At 36.1% G+C, this 21270-nt stretch overlaps 1 protein-coding gene across 39 annotated transcripts in view; it reads left to right on the plus strand.

Moving 5' to 3' along the window:
- SCEL (sciellin) overlaps nucleotides 1-21270 on the plus strand; it is a 272928-nt gene that overhangs the window by 238478 nt on the left and 13180 nt on the right. For all 39 annotated transcript variants that reach the window (XM_070240352.1, XM_070240356.1, XM_070240353.1 and 36 more), the window contains 6 exons: nucleotides 2242-2292; nucleotides 3492-3554; nucleotides 7181-7240; nucleotides 7382-7441; nucleotides 7811-7867; nucleotides 15752-15814. In XM_070240352.1, coding sequence (XP_070096453.1) covers nucleotides 2242-2292; nucleotides 3492-3554; nucleotides 7181-7240; nucleotides 7382-7441; nucleotides 7811-7867; nucleotides 15752-15814 — 354 coding nt within the window. The remainder of the gene's footprint in view (nucleotides 1-2241; nucleotides 2293-3491; nucleotides 3555-7180; nucleotides 7241-7381; nucleotides 7442-7810; nucleotides 7868-15751; nucleotides 15815-21270) is intronic.

Raw genomic sequence — 21270 nt, forward strand, 5'->3', positions numbered from 1 at the left:
TGAGCAGTCTAAAGGAAGATCTTCATGTGAACAAAAATTCTCCTTTCTTCCTCCATCATCCATTCCCTCTCCTCTTTCTGTCTGCCGCCCAAACACTTCCTAAAGTTGGGAGATGGTTTTCAAGAATTATACTCAGTTCATTGAAATAAAGAAGAATACAAAGAAGGACGTTTTTCTTTTATATAGAGAGAATTTTCTCTAAGGCACATCATGTTATGTAATCTAAGAGACATGACAAAACTGTGGAGCTATAAACATACATTGTTACACTAGTTGGAACATAAGTTAAATACAAAAGATACCAAAGTATGTATCTTCTTTCTGACAGATTTCCTATCTTACTTTGCATATAGGAATACTCTCTATTTTTACTATCATTTAAAGTTTAATAGACTACATCAGGGGTCAGCATAGATAGTAGATATTTGAGGTTTGGGGGGCCAAAATAGTCTCCGTTTGAACTAGTCAACTAACAGCCACAGATGATACATTGTAAATGAATAGGCATGGCTGTGTGCCAATAAAACTTTATTTACAAATCCAGACTGCAGGCTGGATTTAGTTTGAGAACCGCAGATTGCTCACCCCTGGACTAGATAGTATTTCATGTGGGTAGGGCAGGAGGATCAACTCTGAATGTATTTGGGGCAGCTGCCAGAACACAGCCTGCTGCCCATCCTCCTCTCCCTTACTTATATCGTTTTATTTATTTTATGGTTAGATAAAAAATTCCATCATTCTTTTACCTGAATATTTAGTGCTAAATTGTCCTTAGATTTTGATCACTAAATGAGAATATAATGTTATTATTATTTTCTGAGGGTCAGGTACTGAATCCAGAGACCGTATAATACCTTATATTACAGATTAAGATTCAGAGAAAGATAGATGTCCCTTGTTCGTCTTCCAAGATAACTTAGTATCTAAAGGTGAAGATGGCCTTAATCATATGACCTTTACTGCACAGTCTTTGGGCCTCTATTTTAGTACCCGCATGCTACCGTGTATTGCATTTGGTCATGTGTCATTTCTTCCACTTGGTAGTAAAATTTCTGAGTTCAGAGATCACTTACTAACTGTAATTTTGGACGAATCACTTAATCCCCTTTAAGCCTCAGCTTCTTTATCTGTAAAGTGGGGATCGTAAGAGTTAACTTCTTCATGAGTTCCTAGAAAAATTAGATGAGATCAAGCTTGTAAAGCACTGAATGCTCAAGTACTTATTAGACATTGTCTATTGGTATTATTATTAGTTACTATTTTTTCTTCATTGTTGGGTCCCATAGCACCACTCAATGCTTAATTCAGAGAAGATAGCAAAGAAATTATCCTATTAGGTTGAACCTTACAAAATTATTGACTGTCAACCATGTTTGAATCTATAAAATGACAATTTCATGTAGTTCAACATAGTAGAATGCAGTAATTTACATGCAAGGATATGTGCATGGTAAAATTAGTTTATAGGTTAATCCTAGAGATTAGTTAAGTGATATAAGCCTTTCTGGTCCTTTTTTCTTTGGGATATATAACATATCATCCAATAATAAGGTATATCAGATTAAGCCTCTTGTTCAGGCCTTTTGGTGTTACAGTTGGGATAAGAGTCCAGTGTGATAATAGAAAGGCCTTTTTAGAGCTATGACTGCCTATTTGAGCATTTGGAGTAAAAACAAGGTGTGTAATCTGAAGTCTTGCTTGTTCTGATTTAGCATTGCATGAAGTACGATTCTAAAGTGATTTGATTAATATCTTGGAATAGCCTCAATATTACATATTCACATTATGTCTATTACCTGCATACCTTAGAATCAGGACGTAACTCTTTTTTTTGTTACGTCCTAGGTTTTGTTTTGAAGGGAAGCAAGGAGCACATGGAAATGATGAAAAGTTTTACATTTTTCTCTTATTGATTACAACCTTCAAAAGTATTCCAAATATTAATCCTACTGCAAAATATAATATGGGAAATTAGGAGTTTAAGAGTAATTTAAATTTGAGGTTGTCTTGAAAGGAATATGACTAAAACTAAATTAAATTCTCATATGTACATAGTTGTGTAAGAAATGGATTGATAGTAGCCAACTGCTTTTACATAGAGCTAAAAAGGGAATTCAAGTAATGATGAAGTTTTAAATTAGCAACAGTCACTTAATTCAATATTAAAGTTGAAAAAATGTGTAAATTATTATTTATTTTAGTTGATTTTACCAGCTATTGAAACTTACAATATATTTTTAGGAACAAAGACCTGGACAATCTTATCAAAGTGATTCCCTCAGCAAACAAAAGGTAAGCTTATCAAGACTGTTGAAGACTCCTGAGCAAGTCTCCAAATTATGCCAAAAAATAAGATTAATTGTATATTTTAGGACATTTTGAAAGGAGACATAAAAAAATGAGAACATATTAATTTGTTGATGTTTAATAATCTCGGATAGATTCTTCTTTTATTATAGCTTCAATTTATTTCATTATAATATTGTTTAAAATTATAATATTGAAACTAATTTTGTTTAATTACTACTTGAAAAATTCATTTTGATGCAATCACATAACTAGATTATTACTGTAAATGTATAGTTAACAAATTGTAAGTTCATAAAACTGAATAAACCAAAGAATGTTGGCTTTCTACTCTTTCACAAACCCAAGGATTAATTTTTAAATGACTCTTGAGAAGGTGACACAGCATTCATATACTTGATTAGAATATTTTTTCATGACATTAAATATACTTCTGTCTTCTTGAGAAGTTAAGACCCATTATACCCTGGAACAAAATTTAGGAAAGCATGACAATGGGGCTAGCCCTGTGGCACAGTATTTAAATTGCGCACTCTGCCTCAGTGGCCTGGAGTTCATGGGTTCAGATCCCAGGTGCAGACCTATGCACTGCTTATCAAGCCATGCTGTGGCAGTGACCCACCTACAAAATAGAGGAAGATTGGCACAGGTGTTAGCTCAGGGACAATCTTCCTCAAGAAAAAGAAGAAGATTGGCAACAGAGATGTTAGCTTAGGACCAATCATCCTCACCAAAAAAAAAAAGAAAGCATGACAGAGTAACTCTACGCTACCTCCCAGAATTATTGTGATGATAACATTGATGAAAGCATTATGCAGATGGAAGGAATTATTGTGAACATATTGGAAGGAAGGATGTCAGCAGGAGGAAGCATGAGGTTTGGGGTCCAGCTGCTATGGTTTCAATCCTGGTTCACCCTCAGCCACTTCTTAGGTACTTGGGCCCAAGGAGTACCTTAACTTATATGAAGCTCAATTTCTTTATTTATAAAGGCAGGATGATCATATCTACCTCACTAGATTGTTTTGAGAATTTTTAAAAACTTCATAAAGTAGAAACTCAGTTAACATTAGTTTTTATCTGGGATCGCGTTGAATGATTCACAACTGTCAAAAGAAAACATACTGATCATAAAATTTGCTGATTTCCAACTGAATGTGACCTTTTATTTTATTTTGTTTTAGTAGTGAACAAGGTCTTGATGAACATATTAATGTAAGCTCCAAAGCTGCCAAAAACATGGCTGGGTAAGAGAAGGATGTTATTTATTTGTTTTGTTTTGTTTCTCCTTAACTAAACACAATATGAATATAAATCACTTATAATCATTCTGTGGGCAAATTGAATATAAGTCTTGAAAAGCATCACAATTTTTGTATGTCCCTGGAAACAGATATTTAACCATTTGTTGCTAGCAAGAAAGAGGGGCAGCTGGAAAATATGTGATGGTGGCTTCACTTCTTTCAGCCTCAAGGAAAGCAATTAGAAGGAGTGACTAGGGCACAGCACAGCTAGTCTATGCACTGTTTGTTTTATAGGACTGATGTTAATGCCTTTGTCTGAAACTGATTAAAATTTATTAATGATAGTTAATTAGAAAAAAAGACCAGACGCTTCATTAGATTCATCACCAGCAATATCATTCACCTCGTTTTCAAAGAGTGTTTTCTGTTAGTCAGTGGAAATGTCATGAGAGTCATTGCTTCTTAGATGGTTTACTGCTCCCAGCAAAGTTATGGACCTAAAATTTGATAATACTTTAAGTAGTGTCTGTAAGATGATGAAATTCACTTTTTGTCTCTGGTTATATGAATATTTTTATATCATTATACACTACTAATAAATATATCTTAAAAATGCTTTCATGATTTTCCTTTTTGAATTTAGTTGGTACATATAAAAATTGCAGAATTTTAGAGCTAGAGGGAGGGAACCTCAGAGAACTCATAGCCCCATTAGTTTGAACAATTTTGAAAACCACTGTTTCAGCCAAACCTATTCAATTTACAGAAGAGGAAATGAAGAATCAGAAAAGTTAAGTGATTTGACCAGGGTCACAGAGAAAACTAGTGGAAGACTGATAGTAGTTCTGTGATCTGTTAGGCAGTGAATAATTACTGAGCACCTACTGGGTTTGAAGCTTACAACTAGGTATCATTAGTTGCACATTAGGTATAATTACAGGCTGTGAACGCCAAAAAGAGAATTCGGTAGACATACTCAATCTTATTAACAGCAGGCAATTATCATAGATTAAAGCTAATTATGTACCAGGGGCACAGAAATGTTACTCCAGGACAATAATAGGTTGTCAATTTAATATATTACATTTTTGGAATATTCATGTACTACTTGCTGAATATAAAATGCATTGTCGGTGCATTGCATTTAAAAAGAAAAAGAGACATTGAATAGATAACTTAATAAACACGACAGGCAGTCAACTTCACATTCATCCTTTCCCAGGAGTAGAGGATGTTAGAGAGGACAGAACCTTGGAGATGATCCAATCCAATCTCTTCATTTCACAGATGAGAATACTGAGGCCAGGGGCAAAAATCTCAGAGTCTTATGTGAGTTCTTCTAACTCCCAGCCCACCTCTTGGTCTTTAAACCACAGTACACAGACTTTGATCTTAAAATAAATGAGTTAATTAAGCACCTCAGGAAATAGCAGAGGCTATAAAGCTAGGATTGTTGCTCCTGTCATGGGACAGCCAGGAGGTGTCCTTTGAAAGATTACTTCATAGATGACAACAGCACAAATGTGCAAATGACTACAAAGCTCTTTACAGCTTTTAAAGTACATGGAAGTAATCACAGCTAAATATTCTGTTTATCCCTTTACTACATCCTTAAAGCAAAATAAGTAAAAGCAGTAACTTGAGTAGGAAAAATGTTACATTTTTCCAGGTTAAATTTAGACATAAGATTCTTGTGTTTGCAGGTATCCAGGCCCTGAAAAAAATATCTATAAATTTGTTGCTTTCACTTCATTGAGATAAATTGCATGATGCTATCAATCAAGGCAATTCAGGACTGTTACTGAGATCCTTGTTTTATTGACACACGATATTGTCTTTTAGGTGTAGGGGTAGAACATAGCATACATTCCTATGTTTTCTAGTCAGTGTTTCTCAAACTGTGGGTTGCAACTCATTCAAGGGTCTTGTGACTAATTTAGGGAGTGGCAATCAGCATTTTTTCCCAATTAAATTGAACTAAATCGAGCAGAAAATATGAGAGTTCTAATGTAGTGAGAGTGTTAGTTCACGAAATGTGTATTGTATTGTGTGTGTTTATGTCTGAAAAGAGAGTATTGGACTGTGATGTAAAATGTATTTCTTAATGGACTTTATGAAACAGTAGTTTGAATGTCACTGTTTCAGGTTGTTGAATGAATCAAATTCTCTGTGCTCAGCAGAACAGTGAAAATGGAAGTTCTCACGTTTGTGTTTGCACTTTCTGTGCAGCTTACTCTTAATTATGCTGGTACATGAATATTAAACATAGTTACACTAAAAAATATTGTGATTAATTTTACGTGAAAAGGTTGTGGCCTTTGAACATATTATCTCCTCTACAAAGTTTTATTCTTGTATTTTTTTTGCAATATGTGAAATTAACCTCATTTTAAAGATTGTTGTGTTCCAGGCACAGCTCAGTTTTATAACAGATTTTGCAATCAATTTATGAAAGGAAATAATATTTTGAATAGTTCTCATTTGTTAATCATTCCTTTAATAGTATTTGTAGACATCAGTTGATTATCTTTAGTTGAGAATATTATTTTGAAGGTAATTCAAAACAGTGAAAATTCAGTTAGGGGTTGTCTGTCTACCATGGAAACCTGAGAACAATGAGGACCAGACCAAACTGAGTGGAACCATGAGCTGGGAAGCGCGTTCTGCAGAAAGGTTTAAGACTGGGGAAGGGAAATGCAGACCTTTCTCAGACCTATCTGACGGTTAACCTGTAAGTGGTTCCCCTTCAGTTCTTAACCTTGCATCAGTCTTTTTGATGAGTGAAATGTATTTCATTTTTGTGTAAGGAAAAAGGACTCTTAGGGGGAAAGGAGCGCAGCGATATTGCTGTCCAAGATGGTACTGGAAGCGGATGTCATCAGTCCTGTGATTTCTTGCCATGGCAGGCTATTGTATTTCTTTGAATAACTATTAAAAAGGGATTTAGAGGAACACTTTGAAAAATCACTACTTTCCAACCCTCAAAACAAGGTATTATGCTGAGACAGTGAATGACAACAAACCACGTGGGAGGAAATACTGTTCTGTGACTGAGAAAAGAAACTGGTAGGACTTCAAATAGAAAGTGGATAGTTTTCAGAGTATGTAATTTGACCATGAACAACTGATTTTAATTTGTCTTTTTAGTCATTGTAGAGAAAAGAAAGGTTACAATTTTGATGGATTGCTGGAACTCTCTTTGCCAAGCCTTATGTTAAGTACAATCCCAATTTTAGAGCTTATTATTGTTTCAAAAAATATCTTTAGTTCGTGAATGTGATTTTAAAAATAACAAGGACATTAAAATCAGTTTATATATTTGTAATGTGAAAACATTCGAGAGTGAAAAGTGGTTAATCACCGGATGTTTGCCGTGAACACTTAGGGAGCATGCTCTTGTGGGTGTGCTCTGGCAATAAAGTATGTAAAGTAAGAGTAGTTTATTTTCTGACCCAGCAAAATTCATCCTACCCTAGATTGGTTAAAAAATTTATTTCAAGGCTGTCCTATGCTAAACCAGTATGTCTCATTCTAAATGATAAGATGGCTAATCCTTTCTTCCTATTTCCAACCAATTTACCCTCATATTATCTCTAACCCAAGCTGCTTTAATGTTTTTCCACTTAAAGAAATCAAGATCTTGATAAACTCATCAAAGTGAATCCTGAAACTCTCACCAACAATCGAAGGTAATAGAACTATATTCATTTTTGTACTTTGGTCAGGAAGAATATTTTGTTTTATTATCATTTCAAGAAGATTTATGACCTTAATGATCTTACCAAAAGAACTTTATAATATCTGGCTTTCTTTTTTTTTTCTATTTAAAGAAACAAGGATTTTGATAACCTCATCAAAGTGAATCCTGCAGTAATCAGAAGCAATCAGAGGTAATCAAATAAAAGCAATCATTTCACACTTTCATCTGTCTGTTGCCCCTGCATGGAGTGGATTTAAAGTGTTGTTTTATTTGCACAGTTACAGAGAATAGATTGGTTACCAGAGGGGAACCAGGGAGGGAGGAGGGTAAAAGGGGTGATAAGGCACCTGTGTATGGTGATGGATAGTAATTAGTCTTTGGGTGGTGAACATGATGTAGTCTACACAGAAATCGACACATAATGATGTACACCTGAAATTTATATAATGTTATAAACCAATGTTACCTCAGTAAAATAAAATAAAATGTTGTTTTATTGACCTAGCACAACCAAAAAACCTATCACTAATCTGAACATCTTTTTTTCTGTGTTGAATAGCCAAGACTTGGACAATCTTATTAAAGTGAAACCTTCAGCTCTCAGAAACATGGAGCGGTAAGTGACTTTGTCTAACTATCTTGACAGGTTCTCAACATTCTAGGTTAGGAATTTTCTCTTTTTCTCTCTCTCTCTTTTAAAGAAGCCTTCTCTTTTTCTTTAGTGTTCCAATAAGGACACATTGATAACCCATGTATCTCCTGTCAGCAAGGAAACCTTGCATTCTTTTGGAATCAATTGCACTATTTTGCACTCAATTCTGTGCTTTTTATTTGCACTAAGACAACTTAGTATTTGTTGTTTATAGGAAATGAAGTGTCAGGACTGAAATGGAAAATGAATGAAATTAAATAAGAAGAAAAAGTATTTTGGAGAAGCTGAACCTAACTGGTGGTTTACATGGATGCCTACAGAGCATCGGAAAGGGTATTCAGGGTCTTCAGAATTACGGAACCACAGCTAGTGCGAGCTCGCAAAATATTACAGCAGATTTTAACCTTGAACTTCCATTTTGAGTTCTGCAAATATCTTATAATTCACTGTCCTTATGTCATATCTTTCACCAAAAGGGCTTTATTAATAGATAATAGATAACACGCTGGAGTGTATTGTATTAAATGTCCAAATACTTCTGCTGACTTGAAATGTTATCATAATAATCATATAGCTGGGAATCACAGTCTCAATGTTCTGGATGAAGAAAGCAAATTAACATATGGAAAAGTGTTTTGAACTCGCTGGGAGAAAGAGGACAGTGTAATGTACTCATTGACCAAGCTCTTATGTCTCCTAGTTTGTTTTCTACATTAGTGCTTTATTTTGCTTTTTCTTTTTTGTACGTTTTTATCACTGGGGTGTTGGCGTCTCTGAAGCGGGAAGGTACAAAGGTAACTGAAGAGCAATTGCTACTTAGAGAGTAGCATTTATTGAGCACTGATGGTGTGACTGGCAATTTATATACATTTAATCCTCACAGCCATCCCATGACAAACATGTCATACACCCTATTTTACAGAAGAGAAAACTATAGCTCAAAGACATGAAATAACCTTCTCAAGAAAGAAAATACATCCTGGATCTAAACTCAAGTCCTTCTGATGTCATTACCTCGAGTACAAACAAAAGTTCTGTGAAAAACAAAAGCTCAGACTCTCCTCTTCTTTCCATCCTTCATACTCTCTGCAGTCGCTTCCCTTCCAATGCCCCTCCCGCCCGGGAGTGAAAGGACTACAATTAGATACATTTATTCTAGAAAAGTATTGTTAAAATGGCAGGGAGGAGACAAAGTACTTGTCTCACAGAGGTTTTCCCATAGCTGAAATAACAGCAGATTTTGGGTGTCAACCCTGCCACTGATAATTGTATGGAAATATCTTTGCTAAGTAGAACCACTTCTTCACAGTGGTATTGGTTGGGGTAGATTTTTCTTTCTATTAGTAACAGTTTCAGGAGGTTCCCAACCATGCTGGAAGAGGTTAGGTTTAATAACCACATGTGGAATAACTCACGGTATCTTCTACTGTAGCCAGTTCGTCGCTCGGTGGCCGAGTCCACAAAATGCACTTCCCTCCCTCTCTCACTTTGCCCTTCTTACTTTCTCCTCCTTCCCTCCTCCCTCCCTCTGGGAAACGTGTTATGTTGACAGACAATGGTAACTTTCTCATAAGAGTTTTGCCTCATTAGAAGAGGTTAATTTTATAAAAAGGTAGTTTGTATTTCAGCAACCCCTAATAAAATATCTATAAAAAGGAGAGATTTCCTTTATATAGATGGATTACTATAAAAAGGAAATTTAAAAATATTGACCATGATGTTGCTTTCGGATGGCAGCTTGATCCACAGATCTAACCTAAGCAACGTCTGACTATTCTTTAGTGGTTACACCAGATTTGATCATAATCAGCCAGAATGTTCAAGAATTATCACAGAACAGACAAACAGGAAAGCTGCCTATTTGAAAAAAAGTGACTTCATTCAATTGGTTCAGTCACATGTATCTATAGTGTGTCTATGCTGCCCACTTGATTTTAACGGGTAGAGAGAGGGGGCATTTTAAAGTGCCTCCACCTAGGAATGCCAGCCACAATACACTTTTATATCCAATTCAGTGTGACATGAGCACTGATTATTTAATAGTGTAACAGCAGTGAATCAGAGTTCTTTTTATCTGACTTTGCTGGCATTTCCAGCAGCTGTCTATTTAATTCACAGTTAGGGGCAGAATAAACTCCAGTCATTGATCAGAATGTAAGCAGGTGTCCCTGAGCTCCTTCTAGGAACACAATAACCTGAATGAATGCAGATGTGCACAGAATTTTCATTTATTCAGGGAGAAACTGCATGACTTCTGGTGATGACAGTTTCACATTTTGGTGAACAGACATTAAAGAGAGATATCCACTTATCTGCAGCCTATAAACTGCTGCCCCCAAATGAAGATTGAAAAGCATCTAGTGACACTTGGGCTTTTACAGTTAGAAAAAACATCCTTCATCTGAAGTAGAAAAAGAAATTCTAAACTATTTGTAGTATCATCCTTCCATCTTTTTAAGGGCTTCCTATTTGCTAAGACACATACCTTCAAGTTTTTAGTGTTCCAATAAGAGTTCCTTTCCATCTTCCTATTGCATATTTCTCATATTTTTCCTTGAGACAGAAATCTGGGAAGGGGTAACCTTGACTCTTTCCATTGCTTCAATTCTGGTGATCAATAGGTCACTTTGGATGCTTCTAATTATCTCAGGAACTGAGACACTTCAACATCCCCGCCACTACTGTCTAGATTATTCTGCAGTCCCCTAATTGGTCCCTCTGCTGCCAGTCTTCCTTTTGCCCTTCTATTTGCCATATTGTAGAGTGATCTTCCTAAAACACAAATCTGATCACCTCATTCTTCTGATGAAATCCTTCAGTAGCTTCCCACTGCCATTGGATAGGTGCTGTACTCCTTAACCTGGTTTCCAAAGCCCACCAATCCTGCCTCCAGAGACCTTTCTACTCCCCTCCCCTATTACCCTCCACCTCCAAGCAATCCCTACTCTCACACACACCCTGACTCTCACACTCCTCATTCCTCCTTCATCGCTGTTGCATAGATAACTTCTACTTATCCTTTAGATGTCAGCTTAAATGTCTCTCTCTCAGGCTCTGGGAAGCCCCATTGGCCCATTACATCTGCATCAGATGCTTCTTCTAGATATGATCAAGCTCTCTGTCTTCCCCATCCCATGGCATTCGTCTCTTAGAGAGAATTATTATTTAATCATCTCTCTCTGACTATAGGATTTTTAATGGCAAGGATTGGGTTTGTCTTGTTCATTTCTATCTACAGGGCATAGCACAATGCCTGGCATACACTAGGTGCCTAACAAATATTCTGTGAATTAAAGGTTAAATCTCAAACTAATTGAGGCCCTGTGATCATCCACTAGGTAAAGCCTATTTCTTTTCAACTCTAATATTCCGAGCCCCTGTGAATGAAACCAGACTAAAGGAATCTGATATAAGACTGATCTCCTTGCTTAAGCAAATGACTGCCTCTTGCCCATGACATAATCTCAATGAACCCTGGTGAATTAGAGCCACTGAAATTCTTGGTCGCATCTTAAAATACCTAAAGTGTCCAGTTTCTCTATAGACCTGTTAATTTCTTTAATTTAAAATCTATAAGACTCCCTCATTGAAATGAATTATGAAAATATATAAAGCTGGACCCATTTTGCCATGTCAATAGCATTGTTGGAGAATTATACCGGTTATCTAACTGTATTCTACACTCCTTTCAGAGAGACAAATATTCCTTTTGAACTAAAGCTTAGTGCCTAAGATTTAGTTCTTGGCAAAAAAGAAGTACCATAGTAAATTTTTTATATGGAGGCTCTTAATTTTGCAAATGTGTTTGATACTCTACAAAAGCAATTTAAGTAAGCTATATAGCGAGAAACATATTGCAGCTCTTAATAAATACCTCCCACACTCTCATAAGAGAGGAAGAGCAGTTGGGAGTGAGCTGATAAGCTCATGAAGAGCTTATCCTAGGAAAAGTTGTATAAGAAACATGATAATAACTTGGTCCCCAGAATCTGTATTTTTTTCTTAATCTGCCCTGTAAGGGACTGTCGTATTCCTTAGTGGGGCAGTGAAAAACAAATTACATTATTATAACATGGATAAATGCCTATATTCAAAATTTGTGCTATGACCTTCCAAATAGATAACATATTTTCTCCTAAATGTTTCAAAATCTACATTTAAAAAAGCATTTTTAGTTGCAATAACTAACAACAGTTTCTTTTTAGCATTTTTCACTGTATCACAGAGAATTGGTGACTTTTCTTGGAGTTAATTCCAACTACTCATAAATTATACAAGTCAGGATTATAAGGTCTTCCTTCCACTGCAACTGCCGTGAAAAGGGTTTGGAATCAAGCCTTTGCTCGACCCTGCAGCATTTGCTGGGCTTCTATAAAAGTCGGTTTTTCACACTTGGACTCACAGCTCTTCATCTTCTACCGTGGTGTAAAAGACATGATGCAATAGACGTGGTCTTAATTAAAGAATGAAATTTATTTTTAAATCTTTCAACTTGAGGAGTTTATGGGCAATCTGAACTTCTTTTATTGGATCTTCAAATCTAGCTGATGACATCAACCAGGGTGAACAAGCAAATACACATTTTGTACTTTTCATAATCTGGAACTTTCTATTTTGCTTTAAGTATTAGTGTAGATTATTCAGATTAAAATTTTATAATCCACTCTACCAAACCTGATAGGTGATACTGTTTAATAAAAATAACAAAAATTCTATGAAACCACTAATAAAATGGTTTATTTGATGGTTTGCAATTATACCAGTTTGGGAATGTACTTCTTTGAAGGCATGAATAGGTCCAGTTTTGAGTTATCTACCTGTAGTTGTTGGATTTGTAAGATTCTGATTTCTTCTCCTTCCTCACGTCCAAATCCATTCCTGGTCTCCCTCACAAGAGCTGGTGTCCAAAAAGGCTTGGGTACTAGGTGGGGAAAGGGGGAAAAGTGTAAGCAGAGCAAAGATGCAGTGTCTGAAGCAGCTAAGACAGGAAAGTGCCAGAGAAAGTGAGGATGTCCAGCATCAGGCAGAGAAACTACAGGTAATCGTGTTGTGAGGGCAGAAGCAGATCTGTATTAATTTGTGAGGGCTGCCAGAACAAAGTGCCACAGACTGGATGGCTTAAAACAAAAATGTATTTTCTCACAGTTCTGGAGCCTAGAACTCAAGATCAAGATGTCAGTAGCGCTGGTTTCTTCTGAGGGCAGAGAGGGTGGGTCTACTCTAGGCCTCTCTCCTTGGCTTGTCTTCACCCTGTGTCTTCACGTTGTCTTCCATCTATGTGTGTCTGAGTCCAAATTTCTTCTTCTCATAAGGATACCCATCGTATTGGATTAGGGACCACCCTAATGACCTCATTTATACTTGATTACCTCTGTAAAGAACCCATCTCCAAATAAAGTCACATTCTGACATACTGGCATTAGAACTTCAACATGTGAATTTGGAGCAGGGGGCAGGACTGGACCCATAACAACATCCCCAAATAAGGAAACAAAGCCAGGATTGAGAGCTATGAAAAAAGGAAAGAAATATCTACAATTCAAGGATGAAGTAAGGCAGGTTCTGGGTGATTGACACAAATAGAGGTGAAATGTCCACCACTGGCTTTACTAATCTTTTTCTACATGATCATCATGTACACTATGTACCTGGATGTGGGTGGAGCTGACTGATTGCCTTAAAGGTTCAGGGTCTAATATCTTTCCCTTGGGAAATGTCTTTTCCCAGAGCTAGGTAAGGCAGTAATAGATTTCCCCCAGAGAAGGAGGAAAAGAGAACTGAATTTAACTCTACAAGTATTTTTGGAGCAGCTACTACATGCAAGGCCATGTTAGGCCATGGTAATGTGACTGTACTCCCAAGTCATAATGAAAATCACCAGCTTCCTTATAGAATGGTACTGGGTTTATCCAAGGTTAGCAGGACAAGGAGAATCATTTCCTGGGGCAAAATTCTAATTCTGCAATACTCACATTTCCTGGCCATCTTTCACTATTTACCATTGCCAACCATCCCAGTTTGGCATTCCTAGGAAACTGGATTATGGAATACCATGATACTTCACTTAGTTTTATTCTATTGTCCCCAAGTATTTAGTAGTAAAGTATTACTTTAAAGTGTGAAGGGGAGGATGACAATGTCTGGGCTATTAAGAAAGTACGGTGGCCCCTGAGGCCAAAAATGTGGCTCTAGTACTTAGTGAAGGACCATCAGGGGTTAGGCCAATGCAAAGCCCTCAGTTTCCATTTCTAAATTTGAAGGATGCGAGCTGGGGGGTATCCTTACTCAGTTGTAGTAGTTATCTTGAGGAAGTCAATTTTGAATTCTATATCATTCAGACTGCCGAATCAAATGATTTTGATACTTCTGAACTACTACTGAAATCCTGTGCTTTTTTAATATACTAATTGGAATATTTTCTGCTGTAACTCACATTAAAAAATAATTTAACGATTTTTATATTTTTAAAAATATGCAGCTAGTACTTTAAATGTGAAGTTTAAGTGTAGCTATGGAATGCTGCTTAGTTTGCAAATTTATCAATTATTGATGGTTTGGATGTTATATAAAAAGAGTATTAAATCTCATTCCGTATAAATATGAGAACTTTTATCTTATTTTTCATCCTTATCAATATTAATTTTGTGAGTGAGAGTCCATATACTAATTCCAAGTATGATAACCTTCTTTAAATCCACTGCTCGGGACCAAGAGAAGGGAGAATTATAAAAACTGGAGTTAATTCCACACATGTAAAAGGCCAGAGCAGAAATAAAACTGAAAAGGTAGTCTCTCAAAATTTTGGACTCACTAGTGCCTACTGCTGTGTCACTGCACTTCTACTAACGTTCATTTACACTTCTTCAGTTCACCCACAACGGGAGTCATTGTGACACAAATTTTATTTACATTAACTCATTCGTTCCCACCACAACTTATGAGATTAGGTATTGTTATCTTGGTTTACAAAATGAAGCTTGGAAAGGTTGATTAGCTTGCCCAAGGAAGTAGGGGAAGAGATGGCCTCATTGTTCTGACTCCTGAACGATGCTGCTAACCCATACGGTTCATGACAAAGGCTTTTCCAAACTCACGAAAAAAAAATCAAGATCTACCAGTGTTATAGCAAATATATAAAGAACATACCAGAGAACATTGTCTCTCATGAGAGGGTGTCAAATCGTTACTGCAGCCCAAGATTTAAGAATCTAATCATTCCATTTATCCTCCACATTGTGAATTATTTATTCAAATTTGGGGTTGACTTCTCAGGTGTCTGTGATCCAAAAAGCTGGAATGCAGTTCTAATTGAATATCCAAGAATTGATTTCAGATGGGCAGGTGGCTCGGCCTCAAATCTTGACTCTTTTACAAATTTGTTAATTGACCTTGGAACATTCATTTAGCCTTTCTGAGCCCCAGGTGCTGTCCTGCAGGATTTTGTGAGATCTGAATGAGATAATCCATGAGGAAATATAGTTAGTACTTTGTGACACAAAGTTAGCACTCATTCAGTGTTACCTGAATATGAATATCAGTCAGTTGTTTCTTTTCAGACCAGATTTCTCAAACCTTCCAAAAAACTAGTTTTTTATTTCTCTCTCATGATGTAATCCATGCTCTCATACTTGAGTTGTATAGATCAAATAGTTTGATGTCAGATTTTTCAATATTCCATATCATTCTAGCCTACAAATGACTGTTTCTAAGATTATGTACTGATTTTTAAAAATTTTATTCTAATATGTATTTCCTAAAATTATATTGTAACTAAATTATGTATGTGTGCATGTGTGTATATACATATATATATATATATATATATATATTTTTTTTTTTTTTCTATAGAGACCAAGACCTGGAAAAGTTAATTGAAGTAAATTCCAATGTGTCTAAAAATAAGAATGGAAGGTAAGACATTATAATTTACTTTTTTCTTATGAATTCCGTGAATTCCGTATGAGCCTGCATAAATTATATAACCTTGGAAGAGTTTTCTGAGGAGTTGAACTGTATTATGGTATTTAAATATAAATACTATCTAAATACCAAAAACAATGTACAGGGTGTGTAATAGCTGATACAGAAAAAAATTAACTGAGTTGGAATTCTGTTCACATTTCTGACTAAGGGCCTGCTGTTCCACTGCTTAGTGTGAAAGGCGTCATGGAAATTCAGAGCTCTGCACTGGGGCTGTGAAGATTTATTTTTACTTACTGTTGCTTGGTCGGTTTTCAGCGGTGCAGAAAGCACTCAGGGAATCTCGTCCTTGGATGCATAGTGCTAAAAGAATGTGCAAATTCATCACAGCTACAAAAAAAGGAACTAACTTTGAAATTTCTTTACACCACGGAGTATAATGGCTTTAAAACTGTGGTACCTTGGTTGGTTTTACAAGGAAGATTAGGATACAAGCCACACTTCACTGTCACAGACTGCTTAAGAAAGAATTAAAAAACTCTTCCACGTTTAGCAATTCTTCCCCCCACATTTGGGGGGGGACCCTAAAAACAATGGGTTCCTGTTTTCTACCTTCCTAAAATGCTGCTGCTTTTTCTGTTTAAAAATTTTTTTTGATTGTAAAAAAATGATGTTGTTGATATTGTGTGCAGAGAGTAGAAAAGCATGAAAAGAGTTGGCTCAATTTTTTTTTCATAATATCTATAAAAGTCTCTTGCATTTAACAGGTGGATAGTTTCCTTTTATTCCCTTAATTTCCCAAATCATCTTCCGCCTTCTTGTTTTGTGATCCCAAGCAAGCCTTTGATAGAAAGAGGAAGGATAAATTTTCAATAGGATCTATTTATCCTGGAAATACATCCACTGTTTTGGGAATAGGACTGGGCTTACAATTAACCAATCTCATTCAAATATTATCTGGAAGTGATCAAGGTAAAAAACACTACAAATAAATTATTAAATCTAATTAAGGAACTTCCCATTTAATATTATTTGAGAGGAGCTCCAGTTTCAGTTGGACTTGCTCATGAAATGGGATTTTATTGGAAAGATTAATGAGGAGATGGAATTTCATCAAAATTCAAAGGCAAGAATGATTGGGTGGCCACGCTTCATAGAGGCCTGAACTGGAAGATTGTTCATTCTTGACCAGAGGACATTCCATCAGGAATCCCTGAACGATAACCATAGTTCCTTGTCGTTAATCTAACTCAGCTACTTCCTGAGTGTTGGCTTCTGCCTGTCTTTCTCCTGCTCCTCCCTCTACCTATTGGCTTCCTTATTCTTGACTCTTTATCTCTTTGATAGCCAAGAACTTTTGCTACCTCCTAGTTTCTGCTTCCTCATAACTTCAGCTTACTCTGTCTTTCCGTGGTCTGTCTGGCCTCCTTTAGCAGGCATCGTGGGTGTGGCCATCTGCATAGAAGGCGTGTAGATGGAAAACACCATGGCTGAGTATAAATTGCACACACTCTCCTTTCCGTTCCTGCAATTTCATCTGTGCCTCCTGCCTGACATAATCCAGCTATCACATACACATTCACAAATGCACCCACCCTCTCCCCAGTGGGATGGTGATCGTCACATTCAGTTACTACATTCAGAGGCTTTAACTACCACCATGACAGAACCACTTGTTGATCTCTGAGTTCTGTTTCCAGGTGGGATTCATTCTCCTTCAGTCCTATCATAATCCCTACAGTATGATTTCTCATGTTTCTGCTATTTACGAATTAAATGGAAAATGTAACCACTATCCAAACACCGACAGAACAATTGTAATAAAAATTTTGACTTGAAAAAGAGTAAGAAAAGAAGAAATCTCTGGCCTCAATTTTTGTACTTATGTATTCTGGCTACAGAAAGGAAAGTTTGCTTGACTCTCAAAATGGGTAAATAATTAACAGAAAGAAAATTGAGGATCAGCGAGTGAGACTTGATTAGGTTAGTAAATTAGAGAGGCAGAATGAAGCCAAGTGTTCTGGCATTAAGTCCTCGCCTTATTTTTCTACAGTAGAGTATTTCTTTTTATAGTTTTAAAATTTGTAATTTCTGCAAGAGCTCAAGACCTTGACAGTTTTATAGATGTAAACTCTAACACATATGGTACCAAATGGCAAGTTCTTAATAAGCTTTTATTCTTTATGCAAAAGAAATTTGTAAAGTTTGTAGCAATATGGATGTTTATCAGTTGAAATTGTTTTATGCTGTTTAATCTCAAATTGCTAAGGTTAATAAAACAATGGAAACCTAAATAAGAATCCTGGGCCAATCTGCTAAATTGAGACTTGATTCACTTTATGAATGTATTCACTTTGTATAGTAATTGGATGCCCAAGTAAATATATGTTTTCTAATTAGTATATTCACAGAGTTGTGCAACCATCACCACAATCAATTTTAAAACATTGTCATCAACTCGAAAAGAAACCCCATAGCCATTAGCAGTCCACATCATTTTCCCCCAACCCCTCAGCTCTGTGCAACTACTAATCTACTTTCTGTCTATGAATTACCTATCCTGGACATTTAATATAAATGGAATCATAGAATATGTGATCCTTTGTGACTGACTTCTTTCACTTAGTATAATGTTTTCAAGATTCATCCATATTATAGTGTGTATCAGTACTTCATTTCTTTTTATTGTCAAATAATGTTCCATTGTATGGATATACAGCATTTTGTTTATGTATTCATCAACTGATAGACATTTGGGTTGTTTCCACTATTGGATTGTAATTCACTATTGTGAATAATACTGCCATGAACATTCATATATAAGTTTCTGTGTGGAGTATGTTTTCATTTCTCTTGGGTATATACCTAGGAGTGGAATTGCTGGATTGTATAGTAACTCTGTTTAACCATTTGAGGAACTCCAGACTGTGTTTCAAATCAGCTGTGCCATTTGATATTCTCGCTAGCAGCGCTTGAGGGTTCCAGATAGGTAAATTTTCAAGGTGAATTTCCAGTGCAGGAAACATTTTCTCAAGTGTAATTCCATTTGGAATTTTTTAAGACCAAATACAATGTTTGGGTATTTTATAGAGTTATTATTTAATTAAGGAACAAAATTATGACCATTGATTGGAAGTTACAACTAAGCAATTTGTTTCAATGAAGGATAACTTCTCAACAGTAATGCTGTCAAGCAACAAACATTGTGAGTCATGAGTTCTCCTTTATGAATATTATTCAAAGCATCTGAGGGGAATACTTTGGCAGAGAGTCTTCTATTGCACTGGTTCCCAAACGTTAGTGTATATCAGAATCACCTGCTGATCTAGGGACCACACTTTGAGAAACAGTGCTCATTTGGGTAAGACGTTGAACTGCCCAACCTCTAAGGCAGTGGTTCTCGACCTTGACTTGCCTGTGAGAATCACTAGAGAGATTTTAAAAAGTCCCAGTGCCCAAGTTGTACCTCAAATCAATTAAATCAGAATATCTGGATGTGGTATCCATTAGCATTTTAAAAAGCACTACTGGTTATTTCATTGGTTGCCAAAGTATTGTCTAACTATTTCTATGGTTCTAAATTATAATAAAAAAAAATAGTGTAACTGCTAACTGGCATCAAGATAGAATTTACTTTATGCAATCTATTGCCATCTCATGAAAAACAAAGAAAGACCTAGCAACTGTCACAGACCCTAGGTGACTAAAGAGACAGGATGATTATGTGGAAGTGATATTTTGATTTAGATTCTGGAACTGAGAAAGGGCATCAGTGGAAAAACTAATGAAATATAAATAATGTCTGTAATTTAGTTAATACTATTATACCAATGTTAATTCTTTAGTTTTGCCAAAAGTACCATGGTTTTGTAAGATATTGGCATTAAGAGAGGCTGGGTGAGGGGAACAGAGATTCTCTGCACTATCTTTGCAATTTTTCTATACATTTAAAATTATTCCAAAATAAAAGGTCTATTTTTTAAAAGAACCTATCGTTCTCCAAACCTACTGAAGGAGCAAAATCTATCAAAAAGTTTGTTGTTTCACATTCCGAATTTATTTACTAACAATTGGTTTTTATTCATAATTATAAAAATTGAATCTTTCAGGAAGGCATCGTCATTAATCTCATTATAAACACTGCTAGGAAATGCTACTTGTATTAGTCCATTTGGGCTGCCATAACAAACTACTACAGACTGGGTGGGTTAAACAACAGAAATTTATTTTCTCCCAGTTCTGGAGGCTGAAGTCCAAGGTCAAGGTACTGTCAGGGTTGGTTTCTCGTGAGCCTCTCTTCTTGGCTTACAGATGGCCGCCTTCTCATTGTGTCCTCATGAGGTCTTTCCTCTGTGTGTGTGCACACATATAGAGAAATCTCTGGTGTCTCTTCCTCTTTTTATAAGGACACCAGTCCTCTGGGATTAACACTCTACCCTTAGGACCTCACTTAACTTTTATCACCTCCTTATAGGCCCTGTCTCCAAATCACACTGGGGTTAGAGCTTCAAGATATGAATTCTGGGAGGACAAAATTCAGTCCATAACAGTACTGTTTGCAAATTATTTCCCTCTCCCATTTGCTTATTTTGCAAACTGGTGATATTTGATTTTACATTGCTGAGGACAATGCAAACACATTTCAAACTCATTGACAACCTTTGTCCTTTGAAGCTATTTGTTAAATTGGATTTTGTATTGTATATTATATGATTTGAATATCTCCAAACTATTCCTAATTAGGTTTCATTATTCCTGGAATGAAATATTTTCATAATCACTTTAGGAAGTCTTCTAATAATATTAATTCCACATTTTCATTACTTAGTGTTATTTTAACTCAGCTGTATGTTTTGTGAAACATCTGTCTTAAAACTAGAAGATGATTTTCTGAGGTCAGAGATGATAGTATGTGAATAAATGTTTTCCTCTTCTTTAAGAGCTTTCTGGAAATGGAAGGAACAGCCTGTTTGAGAATGACATCATGATTGAGATTTAAACTCTGCTCTTGGTTTTTGTGTCTCTCCTGTGTCAGAGTTTACTAATATGGTGGAGGAAAAGGAGTTAAACTTTCACTATAACTGCATTAAAATGTTCCTCTGTTTCAAAAGAAAAAGCAAACATGCCTACGCTTTGTTAAGCATAGTGACATTTTTAGATTAGCAGAAATCTAGGTCAAAGTTCTGTAATCTTCAAAGCGTTGCTTTCCATTAAAAATAAAGTGGAAACTGGAATTTCTCAAAGTAACCCCTGGATAATTTTCAGTAAATTGTTAAACTCTCAGATATATTGTACACATGGTGCCCTAGTGGTTAACACTCAGCACTCTCACTGAGGCAGTCTGGGTTGGTTTCCTGGTCAGGGAACCACACCACCCGTCTATCGGCTGTCAGACTGTGGCAGCTGCATGTTGCTGTGATGCTGAAAGCTGTGCCACCAATATGTCA

The sequence above is a fragment of the Equus caballus genome, chromosome 17 (assembly GCF_041296265.1).
Source record: "Equus caballus isolate H_3958 breed thoroughbred chromosome 17, TB-T2T, whole genome shotgun sequence".
Taxonomy (NCBI): domain Eukaryota; kingdom Metazoa; phylum Chordata; class Mammalia; order Perissodactyla; family Equidae; genus Equus; species Equus caballus.